Consider the following 23,824-nt stretch of genomic DNA (forward strand, 5'->3'; position numbering starts at 1 on the left):
AGGATTTTACAGAGTGCGATCTTGACATTGATCCGGGATTGGATCTTGAGCCAGTGGAGGGATCGGGGCGATGTGGTCTCATGTCGAGGTGTGGGTGAGAAGTGTGGCAGAGGCATTTCGGATCCCCTGCGGCTGGGAAGCGAGCGAAGTGGGGGGAGTTCGTGGGGCAAAGTGGCAGCTGTCGAGTCGGTGGTGGCTGATGAAGGCACTCGTGTCCCCCACAGTAGTTGTGTGTCGACGTTGAACTTCTTTCGCACCGTACGTAGCCAACCGTGCTTATCGGAGGTGCGGTCGGAAGGACAAACTCAACCCCAAAAAGCGTTCCAAAGAAATTATGATCCAGTTGCGTTTAGGGGCCGTCCATAAATTACGTCACGCGATTTTGGACGAGTTTTGACCCCCTCCCCCTCGTCACACGGCGTCACAAAAAGTCAGACCCCCCTCAAATATGACGTCACAAAGCTGCCCCCCCCCAAAATAAAAAATAAACATGCTTCAAATCGCGTTAAACTATTGTCATTGTAGTGCGTATTTAATGTGGCGCTGCACTCTGATGTAGGAGAAAACATTTATTAAAAAGTCTATTTAATTAAGCAGAACGTGTTGTCTATATTTATTTAAAGTTGCGCATTTTGATGTGACGTCACATTTCTCAACCCCTCCCCCCTCGTCACACATCGTCACAAATGTCTGACCCCCCCCCCCAGGTGCGTGACGTCATTTATGGACGGCCCCTTACCTCTCTTGCCTATTTTTATTTTTTTTATGTTTCCAATCGTCCCCCTTTTCTCCAATTGTATCGCGATTGTGCTATCTGCGTGCTGTGTTCATGAAGTGAAGAATCCATTCGGATGTTTCGCAGGGCATCGCACAATCCCCTTTGTGTCGGCGTATGTCACAGGAACTGGTCCATGATGGCCCTGTAAGTGGACGTCCGAGCGACACAATACGGGTGGAGGGGTGACCGGGACAATTCCACACCCAAATGTACCAACACTCAACACACAAAGCCGTTCTGAAGAAATGAGTTGAAGCTGGGCAGAAGATGATGGGAGCCAGGAAGATGTTGAGATGTGCGGATGGCGGAGGTCCAGTTGACAAATTGACGATTCTCCACCCACCAAAGTTGTAATCGATGTTTATTTGTTGTATAAAAACACAAAAGTTCGGCGATACAAAAGAAGTTTTTTTTTGTTATCTGGTCTATTCTTAAATACAGCTTCAAAGATGCATATATAACAATATGCTATATATAAACCATTGCGTTTAAAATATAACAATTATTTCAGCTCCACGAAAAACAAACCCTTTGTAAAAAAGAAAAAACCACGCAAAACAGTCTCGTGGACATCGTGGCCACCCTTACACCACCATCGTCGTATATTTGGCGACCGCTCTCAGCGCGAGGGTTAGACAATTTAAATCTGCGTCTTATAGATGACTTACTGATATAGGTAAATAGGTGAAACCCCCCTCCCATCCCCACCCCCCCAACTTTGTACAGCATCTCGCCGGTGAACCGCGACGTTGCGAGTGATAGCACCATACGATGACAACGTTTCGTGTTGAGAGTCTCGATTTTTATGTCAAATTACTACTGTTGCTGTTACTTAAATGGACGACTCATTAAGCCACGAAAGCGGCTCTTGCCTTGATAATAATTATAATCCAACGCAATTCAAGCGCTCCACGAACAAACGCGGAAACAGAAGGGCCCTCTCACCCATCTTCGGTCAGCGCGTGCTACACGTGCATACGCCCCGTCAACGCGTGGAAACGTTACCCCGACGTTGCATCAACGTCGGGATAACGTCGCACCGACGTCGGGCTTTTGCTGGACTCCTAAACCCTGTGCGCGTGGCCGGGCAGCTTCTTGCGAATTGCCCCGCGCCCGTTCGCGAGCGACGCCTCCGAGGCCCAGCGGAGTCCGGATTGCTTTTTGGTGATGGGGCGCGCGCGGGGTGGTGCAGGTGACACGTGCTTGGCGAAGTCATACAAATACCAGGAGACCCAGCGGGAATATAGATAGATAGATACAAAATATCCCCCGTATAGCCTTAAAGGACTGTAGGGGCAAGTGCTGTTAGCGAGCACCTATTAAGGCCGGCACGGCACACGAGGGGGTGGGGTGGCCAACACCACGCCCGGCCACCTTTGTCTCCCCAGTGGCGATGTTTACACACCGCACCAGGTACTCATTTGAGGCTGAGTCGACCTAGGGGAGGCCCGGGACTGGTTCAGATAATCGTCACCGGCGTTGGCCGTGAGCGGGAATCGAACTCGGGTCGCCAGGTTCGTAGCGCAGCGCGCTAACCGCTACACTACACACACATGTACAGCCCTTACACAAAGACAACCCCCCCTATCGCCTTTAACAGGCTGTTGGGGCAAGTGCTGTTAGCGAGCACCTATTAAGGCCGGCACGGCGCACCAGGGGGTGGTGTGGCCGTCACCATGCCCGGCCGGCTGCTTCCCCCCCCCACGCTCCGTTTCCGGCGTTTACGCACCGCAGCACTCATTTTTTAAGGCTGAGTCGACCTAGGGGAGACCCAGCACCGGTTCAGACGAGTGGCAAATCGAGCTCGGCTCGCCGGGTTCGTGGCGCACTGCCGCTCCCCGTACGCACGCTTACGCACGACATATATACAGATGCGCACACACACACGCAAGCGTGCATTAACATACACTGACACTTATACAAATGTAGCGACATAGGGCCGGTACTACACGTGGGTGTAGTACCGGCCCTAGAGGGGCCCGGTGAGCGCTGATGGATCGTGCTGGATGGCACTGCACGCCCTAGGCGTGCAGTGCCAGCCCCTACAGGACAAGGTGTGGGAGTGCCGGCCGTAGGCACGAGGTTACTAAAGGTCGTGGCACTCTGTTTGACCCGAGAGGACACGTGACCAGTTAAGTCTACAAAGGGGGATAGGGGTGGTCACGGGGTCCAGATCCATAAATGACGTCACGCGATTTTGGACGATTTTTTACCCCCCCTCGTCACACGGCGTCACAAAAAGTCAGACTCCCCCCTCAAATATGACGTCACAAAGCTCTGCCCCCCCCCCCAAAACCATATTTCCATTTTGAAAATTTAAACATGCGGCAAATCGCTTTAAACTATTGTCATTGTAGTGCGTACAGTATTTAATGTGGCGCTGCATTCTGATGTTGTAGGAGAAAACATTTATTAAAACGTCTATTTAATTAAGTAGAACGTGTTGTCTATATTTATTTAAAGTTGCGCATTTTGATGTGACGTCACATTTCTCAACCTCCCCCCCTTCGTCACACATCGTCACAAATGTCTGACCCCCCCCCCCCCTAGGTGCGTGACGTCATTTATTTATGGACCCTTAGCCTGGTGATCACCACCAAAGGTTGTTATTCTGTTAAGGGGCAGTTACCCCGTGTGTTGGAGTTAAATAAATTCCTCCAAGTGTACGTATGCGACTCAGTTGAACTCACTACACAAAGACAAACATCCCCCGTATAGCCTTAACAGACTGTTGGGGCAAGTGCTGTTAGCGAGTAGCACCTATGAAGGCCGACACGGCACACGAGGGGGTGGGTGGCCAACACCGCGCCCGGCCGCCTTTGTCTCCCCAGTGGCGTTGTAATTTTTTTACACACAGCACCAGGTACTCAATTGAGGCTGAGTCGACCTAGCGGAGGCCCAGGACCGGTTCAGATAATCGTCACACAGACACACGCTGACATACACACACAGACACACACTAACGCAACGACAAAGACAAAGATCCCCCGTATAGCCTTAAAGGACTGTAGGGGCAAGTGCTGTGAGCGAGCAGCACCTATGAAAGCCGTCACGGCACTCAGACATACAGATACAACAACGACAAAAGAGCCCTGCACACTCCATAGCCTCAACAGACTGTTGGGGCAAGTGCTGTTAGCGAGCACCTATAAAGGCCAGAACGGCACACAAGAAGGTGGGTGGCCAGCACCACGCCCAGCCACCTTTGTCTCCCCAGTGGCGATTTTTTACGCACTGCACAAGGTACTCATTTGAGGCTGAGTCGACCGAGGGGAAGCCCAGGACCGGTTCAGAAAACCGTCACCGATGTTGGCCATGAGCGGGAATCGAACTCGGGTCGCTGGCTTCGCAGCGCAGCGCGCTAACCCCCCCCCCCCCCCGCAAAGACAAACGCACATCCACACACACACACGCACGTGCACGCACACACACATCCACACACATACGCACATCCACACGCACACACGAGCACACATCCACACACACACGCACATCCACACACGCGCACACATGCGCACACATCAACACACACACGGACACACACACGCACATCCACATACACACGCACGCACATCCACACACACGCGCACGTCCACACACACACACGCATGCACATCCACACACGCACACACACACGCACACACGTCCACACACACACACGCACACACACGCACGCACATCCACACACGCACATACACACACGCACATCCACACACACATGCGCGCACGCACGCGGTCACACCGCGCGCGCTCACAGCATCCCCTCCTGCGTCTCGTAGAGCATCGCGGCGCTGAACGTCGCGCCGGGCCCCACGTGCCCGAGCGAGCTGGCCACGTAGAGGGTGTCGCCCGCGTGGAGACCCAGCACCGCCAGGAAAGAGGAGGAGGACGCGGCTGCCTCCTCCTCCTCAACCTCCTTCTGCTCTCCGCCGAGGTTGAGCCACGACCCTCCTCCTCCCCCTCCTCCTTCTCCTTCCCCCGCCGTTGAGATCCGCCCCACGGGTTCGCCGGACACCACGAGGGTCGCGCGAGACGCCGAGGGTCCGGTGCGAGCCGGGAGGGCGACGCTCACGAGGTAGCGGCCCGTGTAGGGCACGCGGAAGATGCCTGGGGAGAGAAGGGGAACGCCGGGTCGAGGCGGCGGTCATCGTTGCGATTGTTGATGTTTCTGTTGTTGTTGTCGTTATCATCACCGCCAATGCCACTGCTGTTGCAAGCGTGCACCTTGCGGATCACACTCATCGCCATCCTCACCATCATCACCAACGTCACCGTCACCACGATCATCGCCATCCTCACCATCATCACCAACGTCACCGTCACCACGATCATCGCCATCCTCACCATCATCACCAACGTCACCGTCACCACGATCACCACTATCATCACAATCGTCACCATCGTCACCATCCTCACCATCATCAACTTCACCATCACCACGATCATCACAATCATCGCCATCGTCACCATCTTCACCGTCAACACGATCATCACAATCATCACAATCATCACCATCCTCACCATCATCACCAACATCACCATCATCACAATCATCACAATAATCACCAACTTCACCGTCATCACCAACATCACCGTCACCACTATCATCACAATCCTCACCATCATCGTCACCATCATCGTCATGACCACAAGTGGAGAATCGGGGAGTCTCTCCCGTGTGCGACTGCGGCTATGAGCTCCAAACCACAGTGAGCGGGTGAGTGGACACGGCGGGGTTGACACAGAGGGGTGGACACCGTGGGGTGGACGCAGCGGGGTGGACGCGGCGGGGTGGATGCAGCGGGGTGGACCTGCACCTGTCGTGGGCTCGTAGTTGTCTCCGTCGTTGAGGAGGAGGCGGTCGAACCTCACGACGTCTCCCGCGGAGCGCGAAGACAGAAACACGGAGAACGCCGCCGCCTTGGGGGCGTGGGGAGCAAGTGCCCCTGTGCACACGCACAGTCACACACACAGTCACACACACAGCCACACAGTCACACACAGTCACACACACAGCCACACACAGTCACGCATCATCACGGATCGTCACGCACAGTCACGCACTTTCACGCACCGTCACGCACCGCAAGCGGGAATCGAACTCTGGTCGCCGGGTTCTAAGCGCAGTGTGCCACCACCACAACAAACTAAAACAGAGATCCACGCACACACACAGAGACCCAGAGTCTCACACAGAGATCCACACACACACGCAGACACCCAGAGTCTCACACGGAGATCCACGCACGCGCAGACACCCAGAGTCTCACACAGAGATCCACACACGCAGACACCCAGAGTCTCACACAGAGATCCACACACACGCAGAGACCCAGAGTCTCACACGGAGATCCATGCACACACACGGAGACCCAGAGTCTCACACAGAGATCCACGCAGAGTCTCACACAAAGATCCACGCACACACGCGAAAGATCTGAGACCGACAGATCGTGCCGCGCCAGTCACCGGACGGGGCCCCGGGCGCAAGCGACGACGACGACGCCGACTTCGCCGCGGCCGCCACCTCTCGGAGGCGGCCCTCCACACCGTCAATGGCCCCCTTGAGCTCGGCCACGTCGCGCTGCTGGGAGACGGCGGCGCGCTCGAGGCGGGCGATATCAGAGCGGGCGTCGTGCGCGGCACGTTCCGTGGCGTCGCGCACGCGGTCCAGGCTCTGCGAGAAGGCGTGCAGCTTGTGGCAGGCGTCCTCCACGTGCGCCACGCGGCCGTCGAAGCCGTGCACCTGCGGGAGACTCGTCACGGTCGGTGACCGGCGCGGCGGAGCACGTGGCAGCACGTGGTCACGTGTCACGTCGTCACGTGTCGCGTGTCGTCGCAAGGAGCTACCGCCGGCCGCCGCCGTCGTTATCGTCGTCAAAACCACCGCCGCCACCAACACCACCACGACCGTCGTCAACAACACTACCACCACCATCGTCATCATCATCAACACCACCGTCATCAACACCACCACCGTCATCATCAACACTATCGTCATCAACACCACCACCGTCATCATCAACACCACCGTCATCAACACCACCACCGTCATCATCAACACTATCGTCATCAACACCACCACCGTCATCATCAACACCACCGCCGCCACCACCGTCATCATCAACACCACCATCAACACCACTACCACCACCACCACTACCACCACCACCATCATCATCAACACCACCATCATCAACACCACCACCCCCATCAACACCACCACCGCCGCCATCAGCACCACCACCGTCATCAACACCACCACCATCATCAACACCACCACTCTCAACAGCACCACCGCCGCCACCGCGAGAGCGGCGAGCGCGAGCCCCCACCTCCTCGTGCGCGGCCTTGGCCGACAGCTTGCACCGCCCGACCTCCGCCACGATCTGCCCCGCGAGCTTCCCCAGCTCGGCGCGGAGCCCCCGGGCGCGCCGGTCCCCGAGCGAGATGCGCGAGCCGTGGTCGCTGAGCAGCCGCTGCATCTGCGCCACCTCGTGCACGAGCTGCCGCTCGCTCTCCTCCAGCACCGTCGTCGTCATCGATGACGACGATGACGTCTCGGACGGCCGCTCGTCGTGTTCGCGGCGCGCGGCCGCGTCGCGCAGCCCCTTGAGTGTGCGGTTGAAGGCGTTGAAGTTCACCTTGAGGATGGTGAGCTCGCCCTGCAGGGAGCCCACGTCCCCGTCACCTCCTCCTTCTCCTCCTCCACCTCCTCCCCCGTCGGGCCGCCGGGCCTGCAGCTCGTGGACGCTGCGGTTGACGACGCGCAGCGCGTGGCTCTGCCGCTCCAGGCGCAGCAGCGTCAGCTCGTGCTTGGCGCCGCAGTCGGCGATGCTCGCCCTGATGCTCTCCAGCTCGGGCTCGCTCACCACGCACTTGCTGCTGCACACCTCCTCCAAGTCCCGCAGGCGACCCTCGATGCCGTCGAGGTGCGCGGCCGCGCCCGACGAGTTCGCCGCGAAGCCGGCGAGGAGGGCCCGCAGGTCGCCCAGCTCGGCGCCCAGGAGGCCCGCGCCGTCAGCCCCGTCGCCTCCCGCTCCTCCTCCTCCCTGGCCGCCGATCTCCGTGATGATGTTCACGAACTTGTCCTCGAAGCCCTGCAGCTTGCTGTCGAGGCCCGTCTGGATGCCGTCGATGTCGGCCGCGAACTGGCCCCGCAGCACATCCTGCACGTACTGGCAGTGCACCTCGGCGTTCTTCTCGCTCGCATTGATGCGCGCCTCCAGGTCGTCGAAGCGCTCCCGGAGCAGAGCGTCCACGTCCTCGGGCAGCGCGCCGCCCGCCACGCCGCCCAGGCGCTCCACCTCGCTGTCGAGGCGAGCGTTGAGCGTGTCGTGAGCGTCGCCCACGAGCGACACTCGCGACTCGAGCTCGCCGAGGCGAGACGCGAGGTCCCGGCAGCAGTCGCCGCCGACGTCCGCGCCGCCGGCGCCACCGGCCGCGGGGCCGCCGACCGACCCGGTTGGCGCGTCGAGGCGCGCTCGGAGGGTGTCCAGCTGACCCGAGAATCCGTCGAGGGCGTCCTGAACGCGCTGGTCGCGCTGCTCCTGCTGCTGCAGCACCACCAGCTGCGTGTCGCAGCTGCACTTGAGCGCCGACGTCTTCTGCTCGACGCCAGACAGGATCTGCGCCCTGGCGTCGTCGATGCGTTTCTGGAGGTGCGCGTCGATGGACGAGAGGTCGTGGCCCGCCGCCGAGTCGGCGCCGTTCCTGCTGATGTCCATGAGCTGCTGGATCTTGTGCGTGTGGTCGAGCACCAGGCCCTGCAGCTCGTCCAGAGCCTCGCTCTTCGTCTGCATTGTTTTGGGACGAGAGGAGAGAAGGGGGACGATTCGTCACGACGACGATGACGGTGACGATGATGGCGATAGGTCGTGATGGTGATTCGCAGCTAGATTTTTTTTTTTACGTGAGGTCACGCCACGATCTGACCACATTTGTGTCGTCAAGTCACCCCCCCCCCCACCACCCAACACAACACGAACGAATTAAATCGTCACGCGGACGAGCGTTTTTGAACGCACCGATCATTATCGTTCATCCAGCTTACTCACCGTTGAGTTTGACGGAATCATTCTCACAGTTAAGTTTTGCGCCGATTACACACACGCGGATTACACACACGCCGATTGCACACGTGCCGGTTACACACACGCCGATTACACACGCGCCGATGGGTTTGGAACCGTGCCAAGCATCGTCAAGCAAAAATCGAGGAAGTCAGAATTATCTAACCTAATTTTATATTTACAGAGCGCCTTCGCCCAAAGCGCTTGCCAACGTGTAAAAAACGGTGATCCACAACGAGTCGGTTTAGACGCCGAGGGGCGTGCGCGATATTGAGGAATGAGTGACAGCAGCGATAGAGGGGCACTTGGGGATCACGAGAGGGGGAGGGGAGACACGGGAAGGAGAGGCGAGGGGAGGGGATAACAATCCACGGGGGGGGGGGGGGGGCACGTGTGCGTGTACAGAGCTCTAAGACGCCCCGACAAAAAAAAAAACTCGAATCGGTATTCAGTTACTACAATCGTTACATTTAGCCACGGTGGCGAGATGTTAACTACCTCGCCTGGTATGCAGGAGGTTGTGGGTTTGATCCCGACCTTGATGCCTGCTGTATATTTGGAGTTTGCGTGTCTCTCTCACCCCGTGGTGGCGTGAATTTTTCTCTGGGTCCACCGGTTTTTCCCTCCACATTTAGAATCAACATCACGCGTTTAGAGTATTTGGTTGCTATGAATTTCCACGTGATGATAAGCCCACTTCGTTGAGCTGTCATTTGTGATTTTTCGGGTCGCTTCTGAAAAAAAAGCTATACAGTTCAGTGGGGCCTTATTTTACACTTAGACTTTCGCGATCAATATTATTCATCATAAACGTAATTGGGTTAGATCGCGTAAGTATAAATGTGTCGTAACCCTCCACCACCTGACACGGCCAATTAGTAAGGGATTTGTCACGTAAACAAAACGCAATTTAGTCACTACTTCAGCCCACCGGTGCGTTGGAGAGTAAATCCACAACATTTACAACTTGAGTAGTACGACGTTCCGCTGGTAATTACATCCAGCATCATCAGGCGATTGGCTGCGTCGGGTGGTGGAGAGTTACAACACATTCATATCTAACCCAAAAACCTTTATTACGACAAAAAAAACATTAAATTTCGATTTAAAGCTTTCGTGACTGCATGGATTCATCTTCTTGGTTCTTTCGGTAAAGTCACGTAGAATGGAAATAATAAAATAATAAAAGTAAAACATAATAAAATAATTCTCACGACGTTTCGGCCACAACTTTACCAAAAGAACCAAGAAGAAAAAAAACATTATTTTAGTTTTTTCCTGTAGTTTTTTTTTTAAACCGGCACCCGTCCGCCCCCGTCCAACCCACCTTGAGCACGTCGGTCACGTGTGTGACCTTGGAGGCCACCTCCTGGAGGCCCGGCGCCACCAGCTGCCCGTTGGGCCCCAGCCGAAGGCCGGAGGCGCGCAGGTCGGGCAGGAGGCCTTCGGGGTCCCGGATCGCCGTGCCTTCGGGCAGGCGCGTGTTGGCGCCGCTCTCTAGCAGGCCCAGCAGCAGGCGGCTCGCGTCCTCCTGTGCGGCCGCACGGAGGCGATCGGCCATGCCGGCCAGGGAGACTCGCAGCGTCTCGAGCGACGAGGTGAGGCGCCGGTTGTCCTCCTCCAGCCGGGACACGCGCTCGCCCAGCAGGTCGGAGGGGGCCCTGCCGCCTGGGTGGAGATAAACGGCGGCGACGATGATGGTGGTGGTGGCGATGGTGGTGGTGGTGGCGATGATGGTGGTGGTGGTGATGGTGGTGATGGTGGTTGGTGTGGCGGTCGCGTAACGAGTGTGGGGGCACCTCTGGTGGCAAGAGCTACGAGTTGGGGCCCCCTTGACGACCACCATGAGATGTGATTTCAACAACAACAACAACAGTGTAACAGAATAACAACTTTTGTAATAATATATAATAACAGCCTCTAGGTGGATTGGTGCTGAGGTGGACAACCTTTCAGAGAAGAAGAGGAAGCAGAGCCATTGTTTCGTTGTTCTGCCCTTTCCCAAAATATTCCCAGAGCCACTAAACACGCAGAGCCACGTGCACACGAACATCGCAGCAGGCAAAGAGCCGCATTCGGCTCAGGAGCCACAGGTTTCTGACCCCCGAAGGATTGGGCCGAACAAACTGCTGATGACCATCGCCTCTCCCTCCTGCCACACGGCAGAAGACAGCGCCACCTCCGCCCTCGTCTCACCAGGTCCGTCGATCTTCTGGCTGGGAACTTGGCGACCTCCTCCATCGCCTGTGTGCGGTCTTCCAGGCACTCCGTCCACGGAGCCCCCCGGGACCTCATCGGTGTACCCACCGGGCCCACCTCCAGTACCCCCACCAGGCACCCCGCTGGGCACCCCACCGGTGCCCACCCCGGGGCCGCCCGTCTCGTCCTGGCAGTTGACCCCGTGGTAGCCAGGGCAGCAGCGCCACTCGAGCTCGGTCACCGACTTGTAGCCCACGCGGTATGTGGGCCGCTGGTACACGCGGTATCTGCCGGATCACGTGAGCAGAGGGCGCGATTTGTTAAAAAAACAACATCGCTACGACGTTCGTCATCTCGGCTGCACTAATCAGGTACTAGAGGGGGAGGGGATAGGGAGATTCCACCGGGAAACAACAGCCGTGTTTTTAATATTCAAATCATTAAGGTGCTCAGTCAATTATGTCACTAAGAGCGGCCTCTTGCAGTGACACACGTGGCAGTTGTGTTTGTGTGTTCGTGCGGGGAGCGGTGGCAGAGGGGTTGGGGCACTGCACTTTGAACCTGCCGACCCAAGTTTGATTCCCGCTCATCGCCCGAAACGTCGCCTGTTATAAACGGCAAGTCCTCGATTAACGCCTGTTCACATAACACATTTTAGCTATAACACGGTTTCCCTGCTAGGAATAACTTTTCGCGAAACGCGCCCGTTATAACGCGGTACGCATCCGTTATCACACAGAGCGCTCCGTTATAACGCGTTACTCGTCCGTTATAAAACAGTGCACGGGGCGGTGTGGAGAAGCGTCGTCGTCATCATCGTCGTCATCGTCATCATCGTCGTCGTCATCATCGTCATCGTCGTCGTCATCATCGACGTCGTCATATTCGTCATCGTCGTCGTCATCATCGTCGTCGTCGTCATCATCGACGTCGTCATCGTCGTCAATATCATCGTCATCATCGTCGTCGTTGACCCACGTGAGAGTTCGCGAGCACTTGGAGAGTCCCCACGTGCAGGGCTGGTACTCGGCCTTCACGTGGGCATCGCTGCCGTTTTGTATGACGCACGTGACGCTCTTGGTCACCACGAAGGCGCACCAGTTCCTGGAGTCACACCACCACCACCACCGCCGCAGCGTCACAGCCTCACGGCTTCGTACCATCACGTCTTCATTGCACGCTCGCACCAGTTCCTATACTCACAACGCCGCAGCGTCACACCATCCTAGCATCACATCGCGTGTGTTGAACTTCTTTCGCACCGTACGTAGCCAGCCGCGCTAATCGGAGGTGCCGGGAAGCTAATCGTAGTCGCACCACCACAGTGTTAGACCGTCACGGCATCATACCAACGGAGCATTACATCATCACATCATCACACCGGTTCTTACAGTAATATCACAGCGTCATGTCGTCATGTACTAATAATAGCATCACACTACACCATAACACCGTTACATCATTACGCTACCACGGCATCACACCGCCCACAGCATCACATCACTCCATACAAACACCAATCGCCACTTCACCATCACAGCGTCGTTCCTATATAAGGCGCAGGAAAGGGTGGGTGGGTGAGTGATAACAATATCGCAGCATTACACCATCACGTAATTCAATCATCATCATCATACGAAAACATGACATCACACCAACGCGTCACCATCACACAGAGATGGCGCGTGCCACGTGCCCTCTGCTCGCCCGCTGCTGGATGAGGGCTTGCCCACGACGAGGGGGTCCTGGGGGGTGAGGGGTGGGGGGTGGGGGTGAGGGGTGAGGGGGTGAGGGGCAGGGGGTGAGGAGGTGAGGGGTAAGAGGGTGGGGGTGTGGGGTGACGGGTGGGGGTGAGGGGGTGTGGGGGAGTGGATGAGGGGCAGGGGGTGAGGGTGTGAGGGGTTGGGGGTGGGGGTGAGGGGGTGGGTGTGGGGGTGGAGGGGGTGGGGTGAGGTGGTGGGGGTTGACGGGTAGGGGTGAGGTGGTGGGTGGTGACGGGTGGGGGTGAGGGGGTGGGGGTGAGGGGGGGGTCCTGCCTTCACCGCCCGTCTCGCTCTGGTCGGGCACCCCGCAGGCTTCTGTTTATTTTCTGGCTTCCAATAGACGGCGGATGAAATGCGCCACTTTACAAATGTGAGTGATTATTATAAATCCTCACGCGTAGCTCTCTCCCCCGCCTCGGGTTATCATCGTGCTCCTGATCCCCCTTTCCACCCCACACACGGCTGCCCTGCGCAAACTTTTGTTCCGCTCGCTGTCCCATCGTCCACGTGTTCACGACATTGCTGGCACGCTCTGTACACATCGAGGCGCACAGCTGTGCCATCGGGCACACCCGCACCGACCAGCGTGGTGAAGTATGGTCAAAAATACTCCCCAACACGACCAGGCACGGCGTGTGGTATAGGGCCCTCATCCAGCGGTGGATTGACAGCAACAGAATAAGTAATATTTAAAAAAATACTTTCTTAAAAACACGCTTTAATTAAATGTACCGTACGAGTAATGGCAGAACTCCACGACTCCAGAAAGTGGCCCCGAGGCTTGCCATAACTTCAGGGGCCGTGGTGATTTACAGCCAACGTCAGTTGAGTGTGGACAATTAGTCCCAAGCCGAAACATAAGTCATACAAAAGATTGCTTAAATTGTAGTTTAATGATATAATATAGTCTTGTCATCAGTATGACATAAGTATACCAAGTTTGCAGTCGATAGCACATTGGGAAGTGGGTAAAAATTAAGTCACAAGATGTTTTGAGGATACGACAACAGACAGAGTGAGTTAAATAAACGCGTGTAATGAAATAATAATAAAAAGGACCCGCGTTTAGTGTACAGGTACGCATGCAGCACTGCGTGTGTGTGCGACCTAGAATGCGTGGCTGCGTAACCTCAGACTGACTGCCTGATTGGTGATTACGTCTGGGGGAGTGGTGGAGGAGGAGAGGGAGGGAGAGGAAGGAGGGGGATTGGGGGGGGGGTGATGGCCCGTCAGGATCAATGATGGAGCACCCAAGCCAGTTCAAACGTATACCCTCTTACACAAAGACAAAGATCCCCTGTATAGGCATTACAGACTGCTGGGGCAAGTGCTGTTAACGAACACCTATGAAGGCCGGCACGGCACGCGACGGGGTGGGTGGCCAGCACCACGCCCGGCCGCCTTTGTCTCCCCAGTGGCGATATTTGCCCACCGCATCAGGTACTCATTTGAGGCTAAGTCGACCTACGGGAGGATCAGGACCGGTTTCGATAATGGTCACTGATGTTGGCTACGAGCGCGATACGTACCCAGATCGCCGGGGTTCGTAGCGCAGCGCAGCGCGCTAACCGCTGCGCCACCGCTCCCCACGCAGGCACACACACACACAGAGGAACGGGCACATGTGGTAGTGGTTACGCCGCGAGAGACGTTAATGAAGAGGGGGGAGCTACACGTGGGTCAGTCCGGGATCGCAGTCTCCTCGGGTCCGTGCGGACACGGCCTCTTCATCCCTCCTCCTCCTCCTTCTCCTCCTCATCATCCCTGGACGCGCCTCCTCCGCCTTCACTCAACTCCGACACGTGCTCGCGTGTTGCGTGTGTGTGTAAGTTAGTGTGTGTCTGTGTGTGTGTGTCAGCGTGTGTCTGTGTGACGATTATCTGAACCGGTCCTGGGCCTCCGCTAGGTCGACTCAGCCTCAATTGAGTATCTGGTGCTGTGTGTAAAAAAGAAATACATTGTCACTGGGGAGACAAAGGCGGCCGGGCGCGGTGTTGGCCACCCACCCCCTCGTGTGCCGTGCCGGCCTTCATAGGTGCTACTCGCTAACAGCACTTGCCCCAACAGTCTGCTAAGGCTATACGGGGGATCTTTCTCTGTGTGTGGGGATCGAGTTCGATTCCCGCTCACAGCCACCAACATCAGTGACGATTGTTTGCGCCGGTCCCGGGCATCCCCTAGGTCGACTCAGCCTCAAATACGCCCCTGGTGCGGTGTGTTAACACATCGCCACTAGGGAGACAAAGGCGGCTCGGCGTGGTTGCTGGCTGTTAACACCTATTATAATCCATAAAGGCCAACAGAGGGAGTGGGTGGCCCGGCCGCCTTTGTCTCCCCAACCTAAGACACACGTGCACACTGATAATACAACTAGTTTATCTGTGTTGAACCCAATGGTGACTTTCACCTGTGTCTGTCCACCTGTGGCTCCGTAGGGTGATGGAGACACATCTTTAACCAGATCATTATGTGGCCTATAACTCATGAATCAATTATGAATACGTACCGTTTATACAATACTGCATAACGCACACGTCCGACGTACTGATATTTTGCACCGAGTACGAACTTAAGGCTGAGTCGACCTAAGGGAGGCCCATGGCTTGTTCAGATTAATCACCACTTGATGTTAGCCCTGGCCGGGAATTGAACTGCTCAGTTCGGTAACCACAACGCAACCGCACAGCACCGCACACTCCAAAGTGATCTCCTGCTCAAATGAGAATTGCCGAGGGAGTTCAAGTTACCGTTGGCAGTGCCGAACCCGTGGTGGAAATTCCACGTTCCCGTGGCGAGGGGGCGGGTATATCCATAGGGCAACCACCGTTGACTCCCCTGCAAAGTGCTACCGATTTAATCAACTCCGAAGGGACGATGGGCTGAGTGAAACCACCCCAGCCAAGATGTGAACTAGCGACCCTTTTACGATTGCGAGCCTCTTGCTTCGCCGCTGAGCCAAACGGGCGGATATCTGGTTTATAGCACCTTTGGTTTTTTTTATTTATCGCGGGCAGTGTTCACGATTTGCAATCGTTCTCCGTGAGTCAGGCGAACGTAACGAGCTGCCCAAATGTGCGCCGTAAGAGCTCCCTCCGCCAATGTGCGGCGACCTCGTCGGGGTGGCGGAGGGCCTGGGTCTTACGACACAGATTGTTGGCCCGAGATCATTCACGTTGTCCTAACCGTGGGAGAGATTACATCCGAGTCTGATATTAGCTCGCCCCCCATCTCACCGCAGTGTGTGACTGCACGAGCTTGGGGAGCGGTGGTGTAGCGGTTAGCGCTACGAACCCGACAACCCGAGTTCGATTCCCGCTCACGGTCAACACTATTGACGATTATCTGAACCGGTCCTGGGCCTCCCCCTAAGGTCGACTCAGCCTCAGCATGAACACCTGGCACGGTGTGTAAACATCGCCACTAGGGAGACAAAGGCGGCCGGGCGTGGTGCCTGCCACCCCCACCCACCCTTAGCGTGCCGTGTCAGCCTTCGTAGGCTGCTCACTCGCGGAACAGCACTCGCCCCAACAATCTCGTTGAGGCTATTACGAACGTGCAAAGAAAACAACAACAACAAAACAAATTTACTTGTGTTTGTTGTGGGGTCGAAATCCAACTCCGGGAGGGTGCGAGGGCCCGGAGCCCCACGAGTAGAGGTTGTATCCCAGGGGCTGGAACGTGCCCTTGGCCGACGTGAGGCCAGCCGAGGACCACAACGCGCCACAGAGGAGACACAGCGCGCCCAGAGAAGACATCGCGGGCGGGCCGGCGGGCTACGAGCCGAGCTATGACTCTGCTACCCTGCTACCGATGAGAGTGGAAGGAGGAGGAGGTGTTGGTGTGAGGTGAACGAATAGGCAGGCGAATGGATGGATAGGCGATTGAATGAGTTGACGCGCGAAAGTTGGTGATCAGATGAGCGAACGAGGGGGGTTGAGTTTTTTTCGGAGACGAATTGATGAGTGGTGGATAGATGTAGTGGTGGTGGTAGTGGATATAGGCGACCTAACGGATGGGGTGGACACGCGAGTGTGTCAAGAAAAATACTGGCGGCTGAATAGAGCAACGAATAGTTCGATGGGTGAAGAGTTGAATCGACGCTGTGCTTATCGAATGAATAGATGGATGGGTGAGTGAGTGACTCTATGGGTGTGTCAATATACGCTGATTTTTGAGCCGTTGGTCGGGTGAATAGGTGGACGCATAGACGATTGGGTGACTAGATAAATAGATGACGACTATACGGACGCGTGAATAGGTCGGTGTGTGGCTAGCTTGAAGGATGGGCGAACACACGATCGAGCAGAATTGACAGGTGCAGGAAGTTATTGGGTGAATGGACTAATGGATAGACGGATGGATGACTAGAAGGATTGAGGGTTGACAACTCTGGAGGTGATCGTCCACGCTGTCTTCTGGATCTATGGCATCGCCATCATCAACTCCGGCGTCTTCGGCACTACCACAACCATCATCTTCCTGATCATCATCACCATCACCGTCGTTCTCGGCAGGATAACAACGCGTGTAAGATGACCACCATGGTAATCGTTGCTCTCGCTCTCTCTCGCTGGCGGTCGGCTCGAGGAAGATCTCCTGGCGATCCGGAGTGGATGTAATCAATTATATCCCGGGAAGTCGATCGTGTTGACAAATCGTCGTGTCATTTGACAACAGTCAAACTTGTACAGACACACACACGACCGCAGCACAATGTCCATGTGCTTACAGTGTGTATATGAACTTCATATTGAACGTTCCATCGTTGCTGCTGATGATATTGATGGCGATGGTGTTGCTGTTGTCGCTGATCTAGATGCTGCTGCAGACGTTGATGTAGATGCTGCTGCTGTAGATGTCGAGGTTGTAGATGTTGCCGGAGACGATGTTGTAGATGATGTCGACGATGATGACGATGTTGTTGCAGATGGCCTTTGAATTGAATGTTCTCAACATTAATCGGAAATGATGTTGTTACAGATGTTGGGGATGGTGATGTTGGTGGTATGCAGATGACGTTTATGTATATGGCCTTGCAGATGGTCTGTGTCGCCTCGATTATGTTTGTAGATGATGTGGCTACTGGTTTAATGGAGACGACGTAGACTGTGTCAATGTTTTCTGTCGATGATGTCGATGGAATTTGCAGATTACGTAGATGATGTAGACGTTGCGATTGATATGTCGATACGATTAAGTGCAGATGATGTCGATGTTGCAACTGAAGTTAATGGCATTCTAAATACGCTCGATATGCATATGGATGAAGATGAGGATGTTCGTTTGTGCAGACGATGCAGATTTCGCTAGAGGCGATGTGGATGATGATGATGCAGATGATGTCGATGTTATTATTTGTAGATGTCGCGAGAGAAGATGATGCTGGTGTAGATGCTATCGATGAGGCTGTCGTAGACGATGACGGTGACGACGATGGTGAACTTCTTATCTGTTCGACAATTAAACTTTTCCCACGCCGATTTCAATCGCGGGAGAAGGTGTCACGTGGAGCCCCGCGCGCGCACACACACACACACACGCGCACGCACGCGCACCAACAGCGCGCACCCGGGATGAGAGTGGAACGCGAGAGTGGCTTGGATAAGAAACCTCCACCCCCCCCCCCCACACCGTGACGTCACGTGCACACCCACCCAACCCCCCCTGCCTCTACCACCTTTTTCTCCCCTCCCCACCACCACCCCAAAGACAAAGATCCCCCGTACAGCCTTTAACAGACTGTTGGGGCAAGTGCTGTTAGCTAGCAGCAACTATAAAGGTCGGCACGGCACACGAGGGGGATGTGTGACCAGCACCACGCAGGGCCGTCTTTGTCTCCCCAGTGGCGACGTTGACACACTGCACCAGGTACTCATTTGAGGATGAATCGAGAAAGGCGAGGCTCAGGACGGATTCAAATTATCGCCACGGATGTTGGCAGTGAGCGGGAATTGAAATCGGGTGATCGATTTTTGTTGTTGTAGCGCAGTGCGCTAACCCACTGCGCCACCGCTCCCCACTACGACCCCCCCCCCCCCATGACCGCTACTAAAGTGGAGAGACAGATACAGGACGGAGACATTGTTCCCGCTTAGTCTCCATTAATTCGTTAGTAAGCCTAAAGCAGCGAGACGAAACGGGCTGACACGCAGCGCGATTTATGGCTGCGTTGGGAGGAGAGGGCTCGGGGGAGGGGTGGCGGAGGGAGGGAGGCGTTTGGGGGTAACGTGATGGATTGGGGGAAGGGAGGAGTGGGGTTTTGGATCTCAGAAGCTGTTCGGTGCTATCTGCTTCCGCGGACCGTTTCTCGAACAGGCGGTGATGCGGCTGTCTCTGGCCGAGCTCGGAGATTGTTAACGAAGCGTGGCACGCCGGTAGCGCGATTGGGAATGAAGCAAAGGCGACGTTTGGAAGACGACAACAAAATGACAACAAAAAAGCAAAACAACCCGAGTAGTTGTGCGTTTTGTTTCTCGATCTCTCTCTCGCGAGCGTGACGCAGTCGTCTACAGCCGTTTGAGCCAGCGGCTACAAAAAAAAACAATTTAGAGTGAGAGAGAGAGAAAAAACAACACGGTCTCGCCATCACGCCGATCCAACTGGGATTTTTGCAAGCTCTAAACTTTATCTGAGTTACTCTTTTTTTTTTTGGAACCGGGAATAGTTTTACGAGATTTTGGAAAACATTCTTTGGTTTGCCCGTAAGATGCAAATGTACAAATTTCGGCAGGGAAGAGGAATAGCGATAGCAAAATATGGAGGCTGCGTCTTATACTCCGGTAGGCACGTATGTATGTTGAATTTCTTCGTTCGACGCCGTACGTAGCCAACCGTGTTAATCGTAGGTGCGGGGTGGAGGAGGTGTGTGTGTGTGAATCAATGTTTCTACTGCAACTCTATTGACACAGTGCACGAGCTTTGGGCGCGTCTTACTTTCCGGAGTACTCCGTAATCAAGAGAATACGGTAACTGAATTCCACTGCGCTTCTACGCTCTCAATGTGTACATGCGGGGGGGGGGGGTGGCAATGGGTCCGTGTCGTGACTTGGATGACTGACTCGTGGTTGTGATGGAGACGGGAGTGTGTGTACATTCAACTGGCTCACAGCTGTGCTAAATAACGTGTCCCCCCCCCCCAACACATATATAAGTTTACTATATATATTCCACGACAAAGATAACCCGTGTAGCCTCCATATGATTTTTGGGGCAAGTGCTGTGTGCGAAGACATTGTTTAGGCCGGCACGGCGCATCAGCCCGTGGTCGTGGCCACAACCACCGTGGCCACAACCACCCCCGGCCGCCTTTGTCTTCCCTCGTGCTGATGTTTTACACACCGTACTTATATTTAATAAAGACAGTAGCGGGTTTCTCGTTTACGGCCGAGGCTCATGAAAGTCGATGATACGAATGAAAAATCCATTTAAACAAAAACACGTGCCCTTCTCGGTGGACGGGTTAAAGGTAAGTTTTTAAGTTTCATCTATTAGGTGTAGCCCTGTGAGCCATGCGGCTCTTAAGTCGGGTGCAACCGCAACAAACAAAATAAGGCAACCACGTGCACGCCCCTCATACGCTGTTGAACGTAACTAGGGCGTCGTGAGTGAGTTTTACGGGTACGCGATCTCCACGTGCTCCCTCGTGTGATTCCATCCAATCGCGGACAGACTTCCATTCACTGATAATCTACGTCACTAAGTGAAGGGGGTGTGGCAATTCAACCACGTGTGACAGATTTAGTTGAATCGCAAGCGGTACTAAGTACGGCTATGTGGTAGACACACACAAAAAACGTCATACCTCACAGCGCAAGACTCCACCGGTGGCCGCTACAGAGACATCGTTCCGTTTTGGAAAAGGGTGAAAGTTGCTCGACTTATTCTGGACAAGAGGAAAACGAAGGCGACAAAGGAAAACAGATCAATGGCGGTGCGAGGAAGTCGCCATGGGAACCATTGGCGTCACGTGGTTGGCATTGGCCCTGGTCCGGTGCATGAAATGAAACACCCCCTAACTTCTGCCCTCCATCTAATTCACCCACCCCTCTTTTGCGTAGCCCAGCGCCTGGGCCCATATCAAACCGCGGGCCTCAGAGCAGTCGCACCGCCTGCACACTCGACGACAGCTAAGGCCACGTGGCACGGTCACCGTTTACAATCGACGACAACTAAGGCCACGTGGCACGGTCACCGTTTACAATCGACGACAACTAAGGCCACGTGGCACGGTCACCATTTACACTCGACGACAACTAAGACCACGAGGCACGGTCACCGTTTACACTCGACGACAACTAAGGCCACGAGGCACGGTCACCGTTTACACTCGACGACAACTAAGGCCACGAGGCACGGTCACCGTTTACACTCGACGACAACTAAGGCCACGTGGCACAGTCACCGTTTACACTCGACGACAACTAAGGCCACGAGGCACGGTCACCGTTTACACTCGACGACAACTAAGGCCACGAGGCACGGTCACCGTTTACACTCGACGACAACTACGGCCACGTGGCACGGTCACCGTTTACACTCGACGACAACTAAGACCACGAGGCACGGTCACCATTTACACTCGACGACAACTAAGGCCACGAGGCACGGTCACCGTTTAACAATCGACGACAGTCTTAATTTGGAGCTTTCGTGACTGCAGGGATTACTCTTTGGTTCTTTCGGTAAAGAGAGTCGGTCAACACACAATTAACGCATATGCGTTAATTGTGTGTTGACCGACTCTCTGTGTTGCATTACATTACATTTCGATATTTTGCTAGGTTATTTAATTTTAGTGTGTCTCTCTCCCGTTCACCTAATTTTCAAGCTTGCGTACCGTACCATGCGTCGTCTTCGTAATTTTCAAGCTTGCGTACCGTACCACACATCGTCGTACTCATTGACATGCTAATTTTTTCTTTGCCCCCTCCCTCTCTCCGCCCCCGCCCCCCTCTCTCTATTTAAGGCCTCGTCACAGAGACGATCTCTCTCTTTGTGCCGATACGTGTTCTCTCTCTGTGTATCTTTGTGATATCTGTCTGCTTATATGTCTGTCTATAGTTTTCTGGTTAGATTTTTGTTGCTATTTCTTTTATACCTGATGATTGCTTGTGTTGCAATCGAAATGTCGTAGTATGCTACTATTTAATTTATTATTTTATACAGCAAGTTGGCACAGTATGGGGGTACAGCTGACGGTGCATCTACCGGTCATCTCAGTCAGCCAACCCGTGGCACCTGCTGGGTCTGTCCCGAGACCTCCTCCTGCCAGCGAAGCCTTCGACGCTTCACGTGGCCTCAAAGTGCACCTGGCCTGGCACGGGCGCCGTGGTGACGTCGCCGTCGCTTAGTGGCGATTTGGGGAGTGTTGATATTGGGGGTGTAGGGGTGGTGGAGAGTCCCCTCCAGTCCAGAAACCCCCCCCCCCCCCCCACCGTAAGGCAACTACGGCGCTGATTGGTCGCCTCGCGCTTTTTTCTGGCTTCAACGTCACACTGCACGCCAGGCAAAGTACTCGGTCCACCCAGTGATGGGATCGTATCGTGCTTAAAGGGAGTATTAACAAAAGCGTTGCTTATTGCGCCTGTAAATATATAGGCACAATATGCCAACTTTCTGGCCTCTCTTAGGTGCAATGCCCGAAGCGTCGTCTATTAAATCTCATGATTATATATTCTGTTCGGGCGATATTAGAGACGAGTGTGGTGAGTTTTCAAGCTTTTTTTCCATTCAAATCTACAGCACGATCACTTGGTAACGACGTTGGCACCTGAGGCTGGCCCTGCCGCACTTCCAGTGAAATCAACCCAAGCCCCACAGCTGCCACATGTCTGGGAACGACCAAAACATCGATCAACTAAAGCTCCCTTCTTGCCACCCCCACACCAACCCCTTCCAGCAACCCACAAGCGACATGGAGATGTAATCTCCCTCGCCTGGAGCGCAGGAGGGACGTGGGTTCGATTATTTCCAGACCCTGGCGATGCCTGGTGTTGTATACAGCGTGCTTAAAAAATGTTTAACACTTACATGGGACTGTCGTTTTTAATAGAAAAAGAAACGGATAATACACTCTAAGAGACCTCCTTTACCAGTGGCAAAATATAATGATAGGCCAACATGATAACAAATGTAATATTAATAGCTTCAAAAAGTCAAGGAGTCTCCACTTGTTCGCCAGCATTGTCAACACGTGCCTGGAATCTTCTCCAGGTGGTCTCCAGAGGACATTTCTCGTGGTATTGTTGCAAATTCTCAGAAGTGTTAACATGTTTTTGAAGCACGTTATATCTGGAGTCCGTGTGTTCCCTCTCTCTCTCCGTGGTGGTCGCAGTGTGGATTTGTATCCGGGTTCCTCCGGTTCTGCCCTCATCCTCCTCCCCCACATTTAGAAACAACACGCGCTTTCATTATGTGTCTGCTGCTATGAATCCCCACGTGTGATGATAAGCCACTTCGATGATCTATCATGTGTGGCCGGTTCGCCTCTGAAAAACAGCTCAGTGGGCTTTACCTGCTATGATTGTTTCAATATGTAAATATAGACATAAATAAAGCAGTAACCAGGGTGGTGAATAACCCCCACGACCTGCACGGCACGGTCAGTCAGTCAGTCAAGAAACCAAGAAATGTGTGTTTTCCTAATTAATACTTTCCTAAATTTAAGGGTAGACTCGGCGATATTTTGTGCCACGTTTCAGCTCTCCATCACCTGCACGAGCATCTTAACAATGTAAACTCGTCGCCCGTATGACGTATCGGATACCAGCCAGGCTGCCCGGAGTGCTCATGGTAAACGATGGCCGCATGTGCTCACGTGACCTCTGCACGTGCTCGCGCTACGCGCAATACCGAGATGTGACCGCGAGGCGGCGAGATACCCCCCATTGCGTCTCCCGGTGTACGTCGAGTCCTCTCTTAACGCGAGTTCACACAGTGCGTTTTCTCGCTCTACGTACTGCAACGCGGTCCTTCCGTTCGAGGATACTTTTCGCAAAACGCGGAACGCGCCC

General features: G+C 54.6%; 1 protein-coding gene across 1 annotated transcript; it reads right to left on the reverse strand.

Moving 5' to 3' along the window:
* Nucleotides 1-1,122: 1,122 nt before the first annotated feature.
* Nucleotides 1,123-18,401, reverse strand: LOC133349123 (EMILIN-2-like). Its single transcript, XM_061562330.1, has 8 exons — nt 16,401-18,401; nt 12,028-12,153; nt 11,047-11,336; nt 10,178-10,518; nt 7,114-8,574; nt 6,248-6,524; nt 5,596-5,724; nt 1,123-4,885 (listed from the first exon to the last, which is right to left on the reverse strand). The coding sequence occupies exons 1-8, from the start codon at nt 16,565-16,567 to the stop codon at nt 4,530-4,532; spliced, it is 3,147 nt and encodes a 1,048-aa protein (XP_061418314.1). The 5' UTR covers nt 16,568-18,401; the 3' UTR covers nt 1,123-4,529.
* Nucleotides 18,402-23,824: the final 5,423 nt, after the last annotated feature.

This window comes from Lethenteron reissneri, chromosome 29 (assembly GCF_015708825.2).
Source record: "Lethenteron reissneri isolate LAM-NWPU_2019-01 chromosome 29, ASM1570882v1, whole genome shotgun sequence".
NCBI classification, from domain to species: Eukaryota; Metazoa; Chordata; class Hyperoartia; order Petromyzontiformes; family Petromyzontidae; genus Lethenteron; species Lethenteron reissneri.